Source organism: Buteo buteo, chromosome 10, assembly GCF_964188355.1.
Source record: "Buteo buteo chromosome 10, bButBut1.hap1.1, whole genome shotgun sequence".
In the NCBI taxonomy this organism is placed as follows: domain Eukaryota; kingdom Metazoa; phylum Chordata; class Aves; order Accipitriformes; family Accipitridae; genus Buteo; species Buteo buteo.
In genome coordinates this window covers 5,595,453-5,611,463 of record NC_134180.1, presented here as the reverse complement: position 1 = coordinate 5,611,463, position 16,011 = coordinate 5,595,453, and the positions used below count along the sequence as shown (strand labels likewise).

At 65.3% G+C, this 16,011-nt stretch overlaps 2 protein-coding genes across 9 annotated transcripts in view; one reads left to right on the top strand and one right to left on the bottom strand.

The window, feature by feature from the left end:
- Nucleotides 1–14,377, bottom strand: part of NFIC (nuclear factor I C) — a 47,880-nt gene extending 33,503 nt beyond the window's left edge. Inside the window, exon 1 of one of the 8 annotated variants that reach the window (XM_075038222.1) lies at nucleotides 13,904–14,377. In XM_075038222.1, the coding sequence (XP_074894323.1) occupies nucleotides 13,904–13,906 (3 nt within the window). In that variant the 5' untranslated portion in view covers nucleotides 13,907–14,377. Of the gene's footprint in view, nucleotides 1–11,436; nucleotides 11,945–13,903 lie in introns of those variants that run through there. The other 7 variants (XM_075038224.1, XM_075038220.1, XM_075038226.1 and 4 more) reach the window with 7 other exon arrangements.
- Nucleotides 14,206–16,011, top strand: part of ZNF428 (zinc finger protein 428) — a 6,643-nt gene continuing 4,837 nt past the window's right edge. Inside the window, exons 1-2 of the mRNA XM_075037421.1 lie at nucleotides 14,206–14,404; nucleotides 14,589–14,906. Of these exons, the coding sequence (XP_074893522.1) occupies nucleotides 14,206–14,404; nucleotides 14,589–14,906 (517 nt within the window). The remainder of the gene's footprint in view (nucleotides 14,405–14,588; nucleotides 14,907–16,011) is intronic.

The following is a 16,011-nucleotide window of genomic DNA, read 5'->3' as shown; positions in this document are numbered from 1 at the left end:
GTGGGGACTGCCGCGATGGGGGTGGCAGGGCTGGAGCAGTGCCCGAGAGCCGGTGCTTCGCCCACCCCGGACCCCGGGGTCCCAGCCTGGGGGGCTGCTGGGATGTGATGCAGGGACAACGGCAGCTTGCACCCCCTGGAGCACAGAGGGAAACTGAGGCACTGTGGGCTGGCAGCATCGCCTTCGCCCTGGAGAAGGCAGGCAGCAGGCAGCTCCGGCTCAGCATCTCCCCTCCAGCACCGAGGAAGCCGGGAGAAGGCAGGGCCCCCCAGCCCCCCCGGGCCGAGCCCGGGGCTCTGAGCCCGGCTTTAGCCCCTGACGCAGGAGGTTTTATTTCCCTCCCAACATATTTTTAGCCCTGCCTGCTCCATCCTGGCCTTTCCGAGGGGGATTAACTCCCCCCCCCCCCCCCCCAGCATCATGCACCATGAAAGGTGTGGGGGTGCAGAGAGGAGTCCTCAACTCCCTCCTGGGGGTGCCCGCCGGAGGGGAATGGCACCGGGGCTGTCTCGACACCCTGTGACGGGGAGTGCCGCGATGGGCTCGCGGTGCTCGCCCCGCTGCAAATCCAATCCCTGGTGGGTTGGAGCAAGTCACCGGTTAAAAATAGCCCCGGCCTTTTGCCGAGGAGCCTGCGACCTTGTGGGAGGATCGGCCGCCCCCGGGGGCTCTGGCGGTGAAGAGTTCACCACCCCCCCGCGGCTCCATCACCTTTGCTGTGCCACCGACGGGCCAGCGGTCCAGCCTCCGCTCCAGCATCTTGTGGGGTCCTTGCAGGGGAGGACCCTGCCAGGACCCTCTCCACCTTGGGATGGGGAAACTGAGGCACGGGGTGGCAACAGGCTCTCCTGGAGAGCAAAAGGAGATGAGGGCATCCCCAGAGGGTCAGCACTGTGCCAAGCGTGGCCGGATCCTGCACCCTGAGTGCTGAAGGACGGGACTGCTTTAACGGGGGGGGGGGGGAGTTCATCCGCTTTCAGCAGCTCAGCAGAGCCTTCCTGGGGAGGCTCAAAGGCTGAGCCCAGCCGGGTCCTATTTCGGGAGGGTTTTGGACACCTCCCAAGTGGCAGGAGCGGGGGCCAGCCTGCACAAAGGGACTCTGTTCGGGACGTTGGGCTCCGGTGGTGCCCAGCGTGGAGGCTGGTGGCTGTGGAAGGTCCCCTTGTCCCCTGCGTGACGAGTCAGCACCCAGGGTTGGGGCGGGGGGTGAGCACCCCTCTCCCGTGCTGGGTGCTGTTCTCCACCTGGAGGTAAACTGAGGCACGGGGGGTACTGTCCTTGCCTCCTGGGCCGCCACTGTAACCACTAAGTGATACTGCCATACAGCGGAGACGGCCGTGCCAACCTTCCTCGTGACGCGGAGTCCACCAGCCACCCACCCTGGGCTACTTGCCCGGGCTGGCCCCGAGCCATCCCCCAGGGGAGCCCAAGGTCCCCAAGCGGGGCTGGGCACTCCGGGAGCCAATACTTCAGGCATCGGCTCCACGGCGGAGCAGAAGGAAACCCCCCGTCAGGCCAGATCCTGCCAGCTCAACGCCACGACGGGGTGCACCGGCGTGCCAGCGGGGTGCAGCGCTGCCAGCACCGCTGGCTCTGGGACCAGGGGGCATCCTGTATCGCCTCAGCCCCCCCCCAGAGCCCACCCCAGGCTCCGGGGGGGGTTCGGAAAGCCCAAGATTTGGGGGCCACGGCACCGTTACCAGCCCACACACGCTCGAACGCTCCCCGCCGCACGTAGAGCCACAAGCGCCCACGTGCGCACCCATGGGTGCCGGGCACAGAAACGCCAGGGATGGGGATGGGCTGAGCGGGCAGGGTCCTCACCACGGCGACGCTGGGTGAGCTCTGCCCAGCCGGCTCCTGTCCCCATCCCCACACGCGACACGGCGAGGCCGTGGCTCGGCCCTGGCGCTGCTGCTGGCGACTCCCCTCTCCAACCAATTCACCACCACAAGGCGAGGAGGCTGGTAAGAGCGTCCCGGTTCCCTCCGGCGGTACCTCAGGATGCGATGTAGTCATCGCTAATGCATCTGGACTCATTTACGGGGATGAGAAAATGTTTCCAGGTTTCCCACAAAGTCCCATTAAGATCCCAGTCCCACTCTATTTTTAGTGCCCTCATCAACAACGCCTTCCCCAGCCACCCCGGCGCTCCAGGGCCCCGTGGGGCTGGCGGGGGCATCCTGGGTACGCGCCCGCCTTTTGGGGGAGCTGAGCTGCACCGAGACCGGGTGGCTGGAGGGGGCGAACCCCGGCCCCGCGTTCCCCGACCCAGCAGCTTTGCACCCATGGGTGCACCCCAGCGGTGGGGATGCCCCAGGCTGGCTTTCGCTTGAGAGCAGCTGAGGAAGGAAACCTGGCGAGAAACAACGGCGAAAGCCGCCCCCGGTTCCCGCGTTGGCCGTGGAGCCCCAGGCTGCGGAACCCCAATCGCTGCCGAGGACGGAGAGGGGACGGCAGCGCCAGGCGATGTTCCGCGGGGCCGGACATGCCGGCGGCAGCGCGTCCCTGCAGGTGCAGGGTCACATTCTGCAGCACCAGTTTGTCACCTGGCGATGGCCCTGGCAGCACCTTCGCCCCCCCCCGAGGCAGTGGGTGCCCACGGGGCTCCCGGCGGAGCTGGCGAGGGCGTGCACGGATCCTGCCCTCGGCCCTGCGCCCTCCCGGGCTATCTATAGCCATGACCTCAGCGGGAGCCGGGGCAGGCGCCTGGCCGCGCATCCTCCCTTCTTGGCAGGGTTGCCGCCACAGCCCCCACCCGGTAAAGAGCTGCCGCCAAGCCGAGGCTTTTATCCCATACGTTCGCTAATCCGACGGGATTCGGTGTCAGGGGCTGCCCACGGGCGGCTGGCAAAGCCGGGGGGTGGGGGGGGGCTCAGCCAAGCGATGGAGAACGCCAGCCGGCAAGGGCAGACGGCGGTGCGGGGTGTCACTGCGTTAGGTCACAGGGGCTGACCCCTGGGGGGGGGGGGGGTTGGATGAGAAGGGACGTGGGTGACCCGGCTCTCGGGAGGCCGAGCGGGGACGTCCCTGCGCAGGCAGGGGTGACCTGAGGACACCCCGCAGCTGCACCCCGCAGGCGTCGGGGTCGCAGCCGCCTGCAGAGCTGGGGGGGGGCACGGGGAGGGACCTGCTCGCTCTCTGCCGGCTGCCCCCGGGGGGAAGTGGGGAAGGGGTGGCCCAGAGGAGGGGAATTTCCCCGGCTTTTTTCTCCAACAAACTCCTCGGCTTGTGCAATTAGAGAAATTTGTTTAACAAACTCCCGGGGGAGCGGAGCGGGAAGGTGGGGTGGCGCGCAGCCAGGGGCTCTGCTCGCACAGGCCCGCTCCCTCCCCGCCAGCGCCTTTGATCAGCGGCGAGCTTCGCCGGGGGAGAGGAGCGGTTCCCTGCAGCCAGACGGCAGCCAGAGCCGTGCCGTGCCGCTGGAAGCGCCTCGGTCCCCGCGGACGTGCCGCCCGCGGTAGCCCCCCGGCCGGGCCACGCGTCGCCTCGAACCGACGCTTCGCGGCTCCCTCCGCTCGCTCGTCCCCGTCCCACCGCCCTCGAGCTCGCCGGGGTGCTGCAGCCCCGGCACCCCGCCGCACACGGCTCCCCCCAAAACCTCCCGGGCCGCACGTGCGCACACATGCGTGCGCCCCGGCGCGCCCATGCGCGCGGCGTCAGCTGGCGGGCAGGCGCAGGCTCCAGGCGCGCGCTCGCGCTCTTTCTCATGCGATGCCATTTCCATCAAAAACCCTTTACTCTGCACTTTTCGCCAGCGCCGCTTCATTGGTATTCACGCCGCGCCGCTCGCCTGTCCTGGCGCACAGGTTACTAAAGGAGATTTTGCGGCGCAGCGTGGCGGGGGTCACATTACAGCCCGCGCCGTCTCGTTTTCCCGAATCTCCGGGCAGGAGCCAGGGGACGGCAGGAGGGGTGTGCAGGATCTGGCACATCACGGCTCCCGCCAAGCAACCGTGGGATGAAGCAGCCTCGTCGCCCGTTTTACCGGGGCGAGGCGGGCTGGCAGCCGGGAGCGTTGCAGCAAACAGCATGATGGGTGGCTCCCCGGGGAGAGCCGGCAGGTCACCGGCACTCTCCATCCCCCCCCGGCAGCCCACCGTGCCGCCGGTGCCCGGATGAGGTCCTGGGTGGCATCCACCGTGTCCCCGGAGGGGTTGTGCCCCCAGGATGGCGTCCTGGGGCGAGGAGGGAGCGACGGCGCCTCTCGTTTCGGGACTGGTTCGGGGAAAGGGGAAACGTCTGGGTGGAAAATCAACATTTCTCTCTCTGGGTTTTTTTTTTTTTTTTTCCTTTGAAAGCAAAAATATTTCTTGGTTTTTCGTGATCAGAAACATGTTGGGGGTTTTTTTTGGACAACAGCCGGTCAAATACCGTTTCCCCACGAAGGGAATGCAGGGGCCCTTTGCAAGGAGAGCAAAAGCCTTCTTAAAAAACAAGATAAAACCCCCAGTTTTTTTAAAAAAAACACCTGGCCACGGACTCGAACAAACTCCCAGGGCAGAGGGATCAGCAGGAGGACCAGATCCTGACATTCCCGTGCCAGGCAGCGCTGCCTAAGGGTGCCGCAGCCCCTCCTTGAGAGGCGGCGGTGGCTGGGAGGGCGATGCCCACGGCGGGCAGCCCAAAGCCCAGACCTGGGGATTTTGCCCAAAATGCTGATTAGAGCTGGCTGCTGGCCGGGGAAGGGAGGATTAATGCACTTTTAAAGCAGCAGCGAGTTAACCGAGAAATCAATCCTTGGCAGGGGCTGGCCCGTGGGTCCCCCGGCGCGTGAGTGCTGCCGCACCTGGGCTGCGGGATCCTTTCCCAGCTCCTCTCCAGGACTTGGGAAGCGCCGGGCTTTGGCGGCCGGTGCAGGGCGTTGGGTCACCGCCAAGCTGGCACAGCTCGGCGTGGCCGCGGGGGATGCCTGCCCAGGGCCGACGTGACGGATGGCAAGCCCAGCCGCCTGCCCGGGTGCAAGCCAGGTCCTGGGATGCCCGCGGGGGACCCTGTGCATCCCCACCCTGCAGCTGGCACATCCTGGGGGTCTGCATCCTCTCCCCAAAGGTGACACCGTCTCAGGGTGCCCAGCTGGCCAGGGCAGGGAGGGAGGCTGAGCTCAGGCTCTTGCCTGTGCCGATTCGGTGCACGTGAAGCCTCCAAACGTGCTTTGGTACCCAAAACCCACAAGGCTTTGGCACTGGGCACCTCTGGCTCTCCGCAAGGCTGTGCCCTTTTTTGGGCTCAGCCCCACCAGCAGCCCCCAGCTGTGCCGCGGGGACGTCACTGGTGATGCCACACGGCGCCAGCCCGACCCGCAGGGCTGAGCACCCATCGATGCCCCGGCCACTCCCCATCGGCTTCGCCACCCTGCCCTGACCTGCCCGGCACACCCCGAGGTGCCGCGGGAGAAATCCCCGCGCCGCGGGCCCCTGAGGAGCAGATCGCGCCCCTGCCACCCTACCCGCGCCCCCTGGCTTGGGTGCAGGGACTAGGGGGGGACAGGAGCCCCCCCTCCCATGAGCACTCAGCCCCCTTGGCAGCGCTCAGTGCCGGCACCGCCATCCTGGCGCAGGAAGAGCCACAGCACAGCCGGGGGCGGCAGGCAGTGAGCCAGCCTCGCAGGGAGATATTTTACCTCCCCCCCCCCCCAGCCCTCCTCCTTTCCCCTCCAGTAAGGGACCCTGGGGACATTTCCCATCGCTGCCACTGTCCCCATCCCTGCCACCCAGGGCTCGACTTGTCCTTAGGACAGGTGCCGCCACGCCGGCAGCGATACGGGGGGGACGACGGGCACCCTTCAGGCTGCGGGGAAGCGTCCAGGGGGCCGGGCACGGGGAAGGTTGGCACAGGCGGCGCTGGCAAGAAAGCTGGCAAGCAGGCAGGGCAAACCGTCCCTGCCACCGGAGCCATCCTCGGAGAGCCCTGCCTTGCAGGGACCTGCCTCCATCACCCCCAAAGGCAGGGGACACCGTCGCCCCCCTTTCCCTCTGGGTGCCAAACCCACCTCCAGGCCCTCCCCACCGCACACAGCCCTGGACCGGGACGAATCTCTCTCTCTTGCCGCCACCGTGGCACTTTTCCCCCCGGGGGGCTCACAAGCTCTCCACGGGCTCACGGGGGGGGGCCACCTTTGACGCTCTTTGCTGTGCCTCGCCAAGCGGAGTTCGGCCAGCTTGGCCGGTCCTCGGCACAGCTCCTCTGCCCACTGAGCCTCGCCGCGCCGGCACTGCCCCGTCCACACCCCGCTGCACCGCAGCCACCCCTGCAAGAGGGGAAAAACCGCCGGGTCAAAGCAGGCTCAGGCTACGGCTCCCAGCATCCATCCCCAGCCCAGCCGGGCTTGGGGGAACGAAAAAGCACCGAAGGGAGCTATTCCCCGCTCGCTTCAAGATAGCCGGGCAGCGAGCTGGGCCCTGGCGGCTGGGCTTTGTTCAGCGAGCTGCAAAAGCGCGCGCACGCTTGCAGCGCTGGGCACGCGGCGGGTTTACTCCCTGCCCCGGTACAGAGGGAAACGCAGGCAGGGAGGGAAGCGCGGGCAGGGAGGGAAGCGCAGGCAGGGGCAGAGCTGCCTGGGAAGGTGAATTATTGGCGGGCGCCTCGGCGCGCTGGAGGAGGGCGCCTGATTTATTGCGCGAGGCCCCAGCCAAGTTCAAGGTGACGCGGTGGAGAGTGGTGCAGCGCGAGCGCCGGCCACCCGGCCGCTCAGCTCTCACCCGACGGCGTCTCTTGTGCAGCAGGCCTCATCCTGCCCACCATCCCGCACGCCCATCCCAGCCCTCCGATCTGGCTTTATAAAACAGGACCTATTTTTCCCAAGTGGGGATTTAAGATTGGATGGGGCAGAAGCAGCGGGGTCCTCAGCAGCGCTGCTGGTGCGAGCAGCAGGGCAGGGCTAGCCGGGGCAGGCGGGCACGGCACGGCACGGCGGGCGCCTCGCAGGGAAAGCGAGGATCTCCCGAAGGTTACATTTAAAGAACAGCCTCATTGTTTTTCCCAAACAATACTCAGCAGATGGGAGAATTGAAAGTGTGTTGCAACCTTCCCTCTCTCCCCCCGCCGTGCCCGGCTTGCTGCTCCCATCCTTTGGCAGCCGATCGGCGCTCCTGGCTGAAAACCAGTTCGCTGGAGCTACTGGTGGAGGGGGTGAGCACCGGCGCTCCCCTCTCCTGCTGAAAAGCCGTGGCGCTTTTGGGAAGGAGGTTTGCCAAAGGATGCCCTGGTGAGATGTGCCCGGCAGGCAGCTCCCTGCTACGGCCACGTGCCCGAGCCAGCGGTGGCAGCCGGATGACGTGCAGAAGCCAACCGGCGGTGGCCGGGGAGAGGCAAGATCCCCCTCAGCACCCAGGAGACACGGCTGCGACCGGGCCACGTGGCCACAATGCCTCTTTGCGGCCCGGCTTCGTTCCCCAGGCACCACGGCATGCCCGTTTCCGCGGGTGCTGACGGTGTTCAACTGGTACGGAGGTTCGTGCCAGGCCAGCTTGGCTGGGCTGCTCCCCGATGCCCCCGGGATCAGGTGCCCCCGGCTACAGCAGGCGCAGGGGTTTGTGCCTGGCTGCCGGCTCTCGGTCGGGCAGCGCGGGAGCATCGTCTCTGCACCGAAAACGGTCTCCAACGATGCATCTGAGCAAAGCGGTGGGAAGCGGGTGTCCCGCTGGGGTCTGGTCAGAGACCCTCTCCTGGGCCCCAGTAGACCCATGGGATCTGGGAGAGGGTCTCCGGCCGGATCCCGGCGGGACACCCGGCTCCCGCCGCCTTTGAGGTCAGCTCCCATCTCACCTCGCTCCCAACCAGCGGGTACCAGGGTGGGGGGCTCAGGGAACACCACGGCCAGGTGCCAGAGACGAGCCAGAGCTTTGCAGGAGCATCACCAGCCATAAAATTTGCACATGTCCCCTGCCAGGAGCACCCCAGATCCTACCCCCCCGGCCCCAACCCTGTTGCAGATCTAGGAGCTGGGGATAACTGTTACGGCTCCGGAAACACTGCCGGCTCCTTGGCAGCGGCTCCCAAGGGACACACACACGGGGCCAGCGGCGGGTGCTTAGCGCTGGGGTTATTTCGGAGTGCTGGCAGCCGGAGCCCCCCCCCCGCCACTTCCCTGTGGGCCGGGTGAGGCCTCGAGCATGGCGGCGGTGCCGGTGCTGCTTCCCTGCTAATCCGGGCAGCTCCCTCTTGACTTCCCGGCCTGTCCCTGACGGGGGACAAAGGTGAGCTGGGGGGGGAGCAGGAGGAAGTCCCCGAGCCGGGACAGAGAGCTGAGGAGGGCACAAAGCCACCCTCCTCGCCTGACGGGAGACTCGGTCGAGGCCCCGGCCCGGGAGCGTGTCACGGACGATGCCTTTGCCAGGGCTATTTTGGTGCCGCTGGGCTGCCAAGCCCCAGCTCGGACCAGCTCTGGCCGGGAAGGGCGGCTGCCCGAGCGGTAGCCGGGGTCCGAGCCTTCGTGCCGGGCTCGAGGAGGCGGCGGCGGCGGTAGCGGCGGGGAGATGCGCGAAGGCAGAGGCAGGGCGGCTCCCGCGCACGTTCCAATGTATCCACATCACCATCCACGGCTCCCGAGCCCGGGCGAGCCTCCCCGCCGCGCGGCTGGGATGGGAACGGCTGGGCTGGCGGTGGGGGGAGCGGCGGGGGGGGCCGGATCCGGTAGGTGCAGACGACGTCTGATCCCATCCGAGCCGGGCCGGATTGGAGCCGAGGCTACGCCAGGGCAAAGCGGGGGGGGGGAAAACCGGAGCCTTCCCCGCGCGAAGGCGGCGGGGTGGAGGCTGGGATCGGCCGAAGAAAAACCAGCTCCCCCCCGTCGGCTGGGCGAAGCGCTGGGAACAGCACGGGTTTGTGAGCAGAACGGCTCCTGCCAGCCCCGGCCCGGCCAGCCAGCGACCGCACGGCTTCCCACATCAGACCAGCGCTGGTAGCTGGCAACAACAGGCTCTGCCAACCCAGCACCGGCTGGAGACTGGGATGGAAGGGAGGTGGTGGGACCCCCGGGAGGGACGGAGTCGGGGTGGGAGAGGAGAGAAAGGAAAAGGAAAGAAAAAAGAAGAAATAAAAGAAAAAAGGGAAGGGAAGGGAGAGGGAAGGGAGAGGGAAGGGAGAGGGAAGGGAGAGGGAAGGGAGAGGGAAGGGAGAGGGAAGGGAGAGGGAAGGGAGAGGGAAGGGAGAGGGAAGGGAGAGGGAAGGGAGAGGGAAGGGAGAGGGAAGGGAGAGGGAAGGGAGAGGGAAGGGAGAGGGAAGGGAGAGGGAAGGGAGAGGGAAGGGAGAGGGAAGGGAGAGGGAAGGGAGAGGGAAGGGAGAGGGAAGGGAGAGGGAAGGGAGAGGGAAGGGAGAGGAAAGGGAGAGGAAAGGGAGAGGAAAGGGAGAGGAAAGGGAGAGGAAAGGGAGAGGAAAGGGAGAGGAAAAAGGAAAGGAAAGGAAAAAGGAAAGGAAAAAGGAAAGGAAAAAGGAAAGGAAAAAGGAAAGGAAAAAGGAAAGGAAAAAGGAAAGGAAAAAGGAAAGGAAAAAGGAAAGGAAAAAGGAAAGGAAAAGGAAAAAGGAAAGGGAAAGGAAAAGGAAAAAGGAAAGGAAAGGAAAGGAAAGGAAAGGAAAGGAAAGGAAAGGAAAGGGAAAGGAAAGGGAAAGGAAAGGGAAAGGAAAGGGAAAGGAAAGGGAAAGGAAAGGGAAAGGAAAGGGAAAGGAAAGGGAAAGGAAAGGGAAAGGAAAGGGAAAGGAAAGGGAAAGGAAAGGGAAAGGAAAGGGAAAGGAAAGGGAAAGGAAAGGGAAAGGAAAGGAAAGGGAAAGGAAAGGGAAAGGAAAGGGAAAGGAAAGGGAAAGGAAAGGAAAGGGAAAGGAAAGGGAAAAGGAGAAAGGAGAAAGGAAAAAGGAAAGGAAAGGGACAGGAAAGGAAAGGAAGAAGAAAAAATAAAATAGAAGGGTAAGAAAATACAGAAGAAAAAAGAATCAGAGAATAGAAAAGAAAAAAAGACAGATTGAGCTGTGACCCTTGCCAAGTCAACCACATGACGGGGAGCACCATCCCCAGGGTCATTTGAGCAGCCCCAGCGCTGCCCACCCGTGCCCATGCCCGTGCCCGTGCCGTCACCAGCCTCACAGGCTGCACCGCACCCAGGAAGAGCCAGAGGCGAGGCTGGACCCTGCGCTGCCCTCCAGCACGATGCAGGTGCCGCGCTGCTGCTGAGGGGACCCCCCCCCAACCCCCACGGGGCAACTGAGTCCAAGTCTCCGAGGTGGGGCCGGATCCTGCCCACAGCCCCGGCCCAAGGGATGAGGTCTGGCAGGAGAATCCCCCGGCGCGGGCACGGGGGGTCCGGCAGCGGCGCCCTCCCCCAGCAGAGCAGAGCCCTGGCGGGGTGCGGCACGAGGCCGGATTTGGAGCGGGCAGCGGCTGCCCAGCAGGGAAGAGGTTACGAGCCGGGAGGGGGAAGCTGCCTGCTCAATAATTAAATAAATATCAGCGATCAATAAGGACAGAGCAAAGGCAGAGCCGCAGCGGTCGTGGTGCGGGCAAAGGGGGGCTCCCCGAAGTCTGCCCCCTGTGGCCATACCGGCTGTCGGGGGGGGAGACTTCGGGGACACCCCCCCTTGCCCGCACCGTGGGCCCTGGCACGGCCACCCCGCTGCGCGCCACCAGGCCACGTCGGCGTGGCCTGGAGTGACACCAGCGTCCCCACGCACACGGCGCAGGGCTGCCCCTCGACACCCCTACGCGCAGATGGGGGCCGGCATCGCCCCTCACCCCCGGACACCGAGGGGGTACCCCCCCCCATCCTGCCATGCGCGACCCCCACCGCCCTCTCACCCGCCAGCGCGGCACGGCGCAGCCGGTTGCAAATTGTCCCAAACTTGGAGGATTTTGAAGAAAAAGCCTGTGCCCCCCCCCCCACCTCCTTGCACCCCACCATGTGCAGCCGGGCTGGTGGGGGGGGGAGAAGGAAAAACTTTCACGCTACGCAAGAGGCGGCGCGGCCAAGGCCGAACCCGCAGCGCCAAGCCCCCCCCCAGCCTCCCCGAACCCAACCGGGGACCCCTTGCACCCCACTGTGTCGTCCCGCAGCCCCAAAGCCGGCGGCTTCCCCGCACCACCCACCTCCAGGCGCAGCGGAAAAAAAAAAAAAAACCCAAACCACAACGCAACCTTCTCCCCCCCCCCCTGCGCCCCAAGTGAAAGCGGAGCAGAAAAAAACCCCAAAAGCACCAGAAACACCCAAAAAAACCCTACAAAAGGCGCGGGGGGGGGGAAGCAAGAGGGAAACGCGACTCCTCCGAGCAGCCCCGCACCAGCCCCAACCCGCCCTTTCCCTGTTATGACTATTTTTATCGGGGGGGGGGGGGAAGGTTGCTTTTTTTTTTTCTTTTTTTTTTTTTTTTTTTTGCATTGCAACTGTAAAAGTCTGTTGCGGCGAAGGGGGAAAATTTGGGAGGGGACGCGGGGGGGGGGGGGCCGGTTACCTGGGTCAGGCAGAGAGGAGACGAATACATCCCGAGCCGCGCTGGGAAAGTGGCTAATTGCAGGGCTGAGACTCGAGGCGTAAAAGTTACTGAGTCATTTCGGAGGCTGGAGCAGTCCGGGCGTTTTTTCTCTCTCTCTCTCCTCCGGAGCGGCTCTGCGGGGCCCGGGGGGGGGCAACCGGGCAGAGGGGGGCGGCCCCGCGGGAGGGGGGCCGAGGAGGAAATAAAAAGGGTCCAACTTCCACCCCCCCCCCAAAAAAATTAAAAATAAAAAAAGCAAAATTTCCCCCCCCCCCGGAAAATAAAGCGCTTTTTTTGTTGTTGTTGTTGTTTGTTTAGAGGTTGGGGGGGGCGTTTTAAAGAGGCAAAAGGCTCATCTTCGTCCGGGGGGGGGGGGGTTCGGGGGGGTCCGCACCCAGCCTGCAGGCAGGGGCGGCGGGTAGCAGGGAAGTTAGAGGGGAAGCGGCTCCATCCGAGACACGGGCAGCGGAGAGAGGGAGGAAAGAAAGAATGAGAAAATGAAAAAAAAAAAAAAGAAGAAAAAAAAAAAAAGGAGCGAGGAATGAAGTGACGTTATGAAAAAAGCCCATCCCAAAATATTACATCCCATTTAAAGATGTAGGAACCCCCTTTGGCTCGCAGGGCCGAGGCGCTGCGGGGCAGGGGCGAACGGGCGGGGGGGGGAGGGACGGGCCGCCCCCCCCCCGCGTGGGGCGGCGAGTCCCCCCGTGCCCCGACGGCCCTGCCCGGGCCGGGCAGTGCTGGGGAACTCGCTTATTTTTTGCTCTTTTTTTTTTTTTTAAATTTTTTTTTTTTTTTTTTTAATAAACGGAACCAATACGGCGAGGGGAGAGGAAAGGAAAAAAAAAAACCAACCAACCCTGCAGATTCATGTGCAACTTCTGGGCAGCGACCCCGGGAGAAGCTGCCCCGACAGAAGGGGGGGGGATGCCCCCCGCAGCCCGTTCCGCAGGTGGGGGGGTCGCCCCGCCAGCCCCGCACTCCCTCCCGCCGCATCCCCGCCGAGAGCCGCTTGTTCTTCCCCCCCCCCCCCCAATAACGACCGGCAGCACCTCGACGCTTTTCCCCGGTACTACGGGGGGGTGAGAAGCGCCAGGGGCGACCCCGCGTCCCCCCGCCCGAGCGCACAAAGAGAGAAAGAGCAAGAAAAAAAAAAGAAAAAAAAAAAAAAGAAAAAGCGGAGCCCTGCGCCCGGCAAACTCCAAACCGCAAGTTCTCACTACAGAAACACCACCGCCACCAACCAATTCTGCAGGCTTTAATAAAACCTAATTAGAGAGCGAGCGAGGGCGAGAGCCACGTACAGAAAAACAAAGGGAATCCCCGGCTCCTAATTGTGAAAGTGAGTTTCAGCCCTGCAGGATGGCGGGCGGCAGCCTCCCGGGGGCTGGCGATTTCTTTTAGCCCCGCTCGCACCCTCCCTTCAAGATTCGCATCTCCGGGCTCTCGAATCGCTGCTTGCAGTGGCCTGACACGCGGGGAGGGCCCACGGCCCCAGCCCTGCCTCGATTTCCCCCCCCCACGATGAACAGACAAGAGAGAGGGGGGGGGTGTCCACCCTGCCAGGGTCGTCCCCCCCCCGCATCACCGCTTTTCGCTCCCAACTTTTGCCGGCCCCCGGACGACGCTCTCCGCCCGGGGCGCTGGGGTTTACCCCCCCCCCCCCAGCATTAAGCGCCCCCCCCCCCGAGGCAGCCCCGCTCCCGCGGGATGCGGCGGCTCCGCGCAAACTTCGCTCGGCCGGACCCGCTACCCCGGCGAGAAGGGGGGTGGGTGGGGGGGCAAACCGCGGCGCAGCGCTTCCCCCCCACCGTGGCCTGGCAGGAGGCGAAAGCAGGAGCAGCCCAGCACGGCGAGAACCCGGGGGTTGTTTTTATTCTTGCATCGAGGACGGTGACTAATTTTTTTTTTTTTTTGTCACCCCCCCCCCCCCCCCCGCGGTACTCCCCCCCCGGCGCGGACTTGAGCGCGACCCTCCCGGGCGTCACTTCCAAGTTCAAGTCGGTGCGGCTGGCAGCCTCTCCGCCCCTTTTTTTAGCGGCCATTTTCAGCTCCATCCAGCCCTCCGCGGGCTGCGGAGGCTCCCCCCGCGCCGCGACCTCCCCGCCGGGCGGCTCCCGCCTCCGCCTCTTCTCCCCCCCCCCCCCCCCTTAATACCGCGGGGAGGGGGTGGGCAGGGGGAGGAGAAACGGCGGCAACTTCCCTCCGCCACCCCGGTACCCCCCTCCCCTCCCGCCCCCGCCACCCTCCCTACCCCCCCCCCCCCCCTCAGGGCACCCTATTAAACTCCGCTGCCGGCAGCACCCCGGCCCCGCCGCCCCCTCCCCGGCAGTTAACTTCTGCTGTGGGGGGGGGGGGGTACACGCAAACACACGCACACGGGTGGAAAGGGAGGGGGGGGGGAAGAGGAAAGTAGAAGAGAAAATGAAAGTGTCGTGGGACCTACCATAGCCAAGTGCAATTAACGGGCTTCCAAGTTGCTGCGAAAAGCAAAGCAAAGAGGGTGGGCTTTTTTGGTATTTTGTTCTAAACCGTGTGTTTTCCACCGAGCCGAAGGAGGAGGAAAAAAAAAAAAACAACACCAAACCGGTGCCCCCCAAAAGAATTTAAAAAAACCCGAAAACCCCCAATAATGAATAAGAATAATAAAAGCCGCCCCCCCCCCCCGCCCGCCCCACCAAGGCCACCGGCAACGTGTCCTCGGCGGGCGGTCACCCTCTCCCCGGCTCCGTCTGGTTCCCGGGGGCCATGCTCCGGCCTCAGCGCCTCGGGGGCCGGGCTGGGCCGGGCTCCGCGCCGCGGGCCATGGGCCGGGCCGGCGCCCGCCGGCGGCGAGTTCCGGGGCGGCTGCGGGAGGAGGCGGCGGCGGCGGCGGCGGCGGGAGCGGCGATGCCCGCACCCAGCCCGGCCTCGTGCGCCGCGGGGGTGGCGGGGCTGGGGGGGGGGGGTGGTGGTGGGGTGTGTGTGGAGGGGGGGGCGGGGGTTATTTTTGGAAGGCAGGAAAAAAAAAAAAACAAAAAAACCAACCCCCCCCTATTTTTTAAAAATTAAAAAAAAAAAACAACCGCACACCAAAAAAAAAAAAGCCAAAAAAAAAAAAAACCAACAAACGGGCCGAGGGCCGGCTTGAGGGCCGGGCTGCGCCTATGGAAAAGCAAAGCTGGCATCCCCCCCGCCCCCCCCCAGCGAAGCCCAACTCCGGCCGGGCACGGCTCCTCCTCGCAGCCCGCAGCGCCCCGGCCCCATCGCCGCCTCCTCCTCCCGCCGCGCCGCCTCCTCCTCCTCCTCCTCCTCCTCCTCTGCCTCCTCCCCTCGCCCGGGGCACCGGCGGCGCTGCGGAGGGGACGCTCCCGGTGCGGGGGCGGGGAGGGAGGAGGAGGAGGAGGAGGAGGAGGAAGGCTCCGGCCCCGCTCGCCCGGTAGCGCAACGGCGGCCCCCGGATGGTGCTGGTAGGTGGCGGGGGTTGCGGCGCGGCCCCCCCCGGGGCCGGTTGGCTGCGGAGGGAGGCGCGGGGCCGCCCCCCCCCCCCCGGCCCTGCCCGACGCGGGGGGGGGAGGAGGAGGAGGAGGAGGAAGGGATGGATGGATGGATGGATGGATGGGGGGGGCGCGGCCCCGGTGCGGAGCTACCGCAGAGCGGGGAGGAGCCGCGGGCACCGCCGGGCCCGGCCGCCCGCCCGCCCCTGCACCGGGCGCCACGGCGTGAGCCCCGGCCCCCGCCCACGGGCATCCCCCGGCTTCCACCCCCCCCAACCCCGGGCCCGCACACCCCCGGCTTCCACCCCCCCCACCCCCGGGCCCGCACACCCCCGGCTTCCCCCCCCCACACACACCCCGGTCCCGCACACCCCCGGCCCTGCTCACCCCCATCCCCGGCCCACGGCCACCCCCACACCCCCCCACCACGCACCGCCCCGGCCCCACGGACATTCCCCCATCGCCTGCAGACACCCCCCTCCCGCCTCGAGGACACCCCCGCTCCGGGGACACCCCCATCCGCATCCCCCCCCCCCCCCAGAGCATCCTCCATCCCTGCCCCCCCATCCCCTCCAGGGTGCCCCATCCCTGTCCCCCCCATTAATTCCCCTTGTGCCCCCTCAGCACACTCCCCCCCCCTACTCTTTGTGCCCCCCCCAGGATTCCCCCCCCCGGGTCTCTCTTAAAGCCACAGGCCGCTTTACAGCCGGTGCAGTGGGACCGGGGGGGGGGGCTGGGGGTTTGGCCCCCCCCCCTACTCGGTCCCACTCGGAAAGTTGGCAGCGACCGGGGAGCCGGGTTTGGTCCGGGAGAGGAGCGGGGCGCTTTGGGGAGAGCGTTTCCCTTCATTTCAATCGACCCCTTTTGTGTCTGGACCTGTATTTTTAACCCTTGTTATCGAGTAATCCTTTAATCTTTTAATCCTTCCAAATAACCATATTTTTCTATAGGAAGGCAACAAAAATTAGATTTTTTTTTTTTTCTTCCCCAGTTTATTAAGGGGCGAAGCGTGCACGGTACGTCTGTATTTTTAGGCACACTCCGTAGTCCTGAACAAACAGGAACATAATCTCCGTCT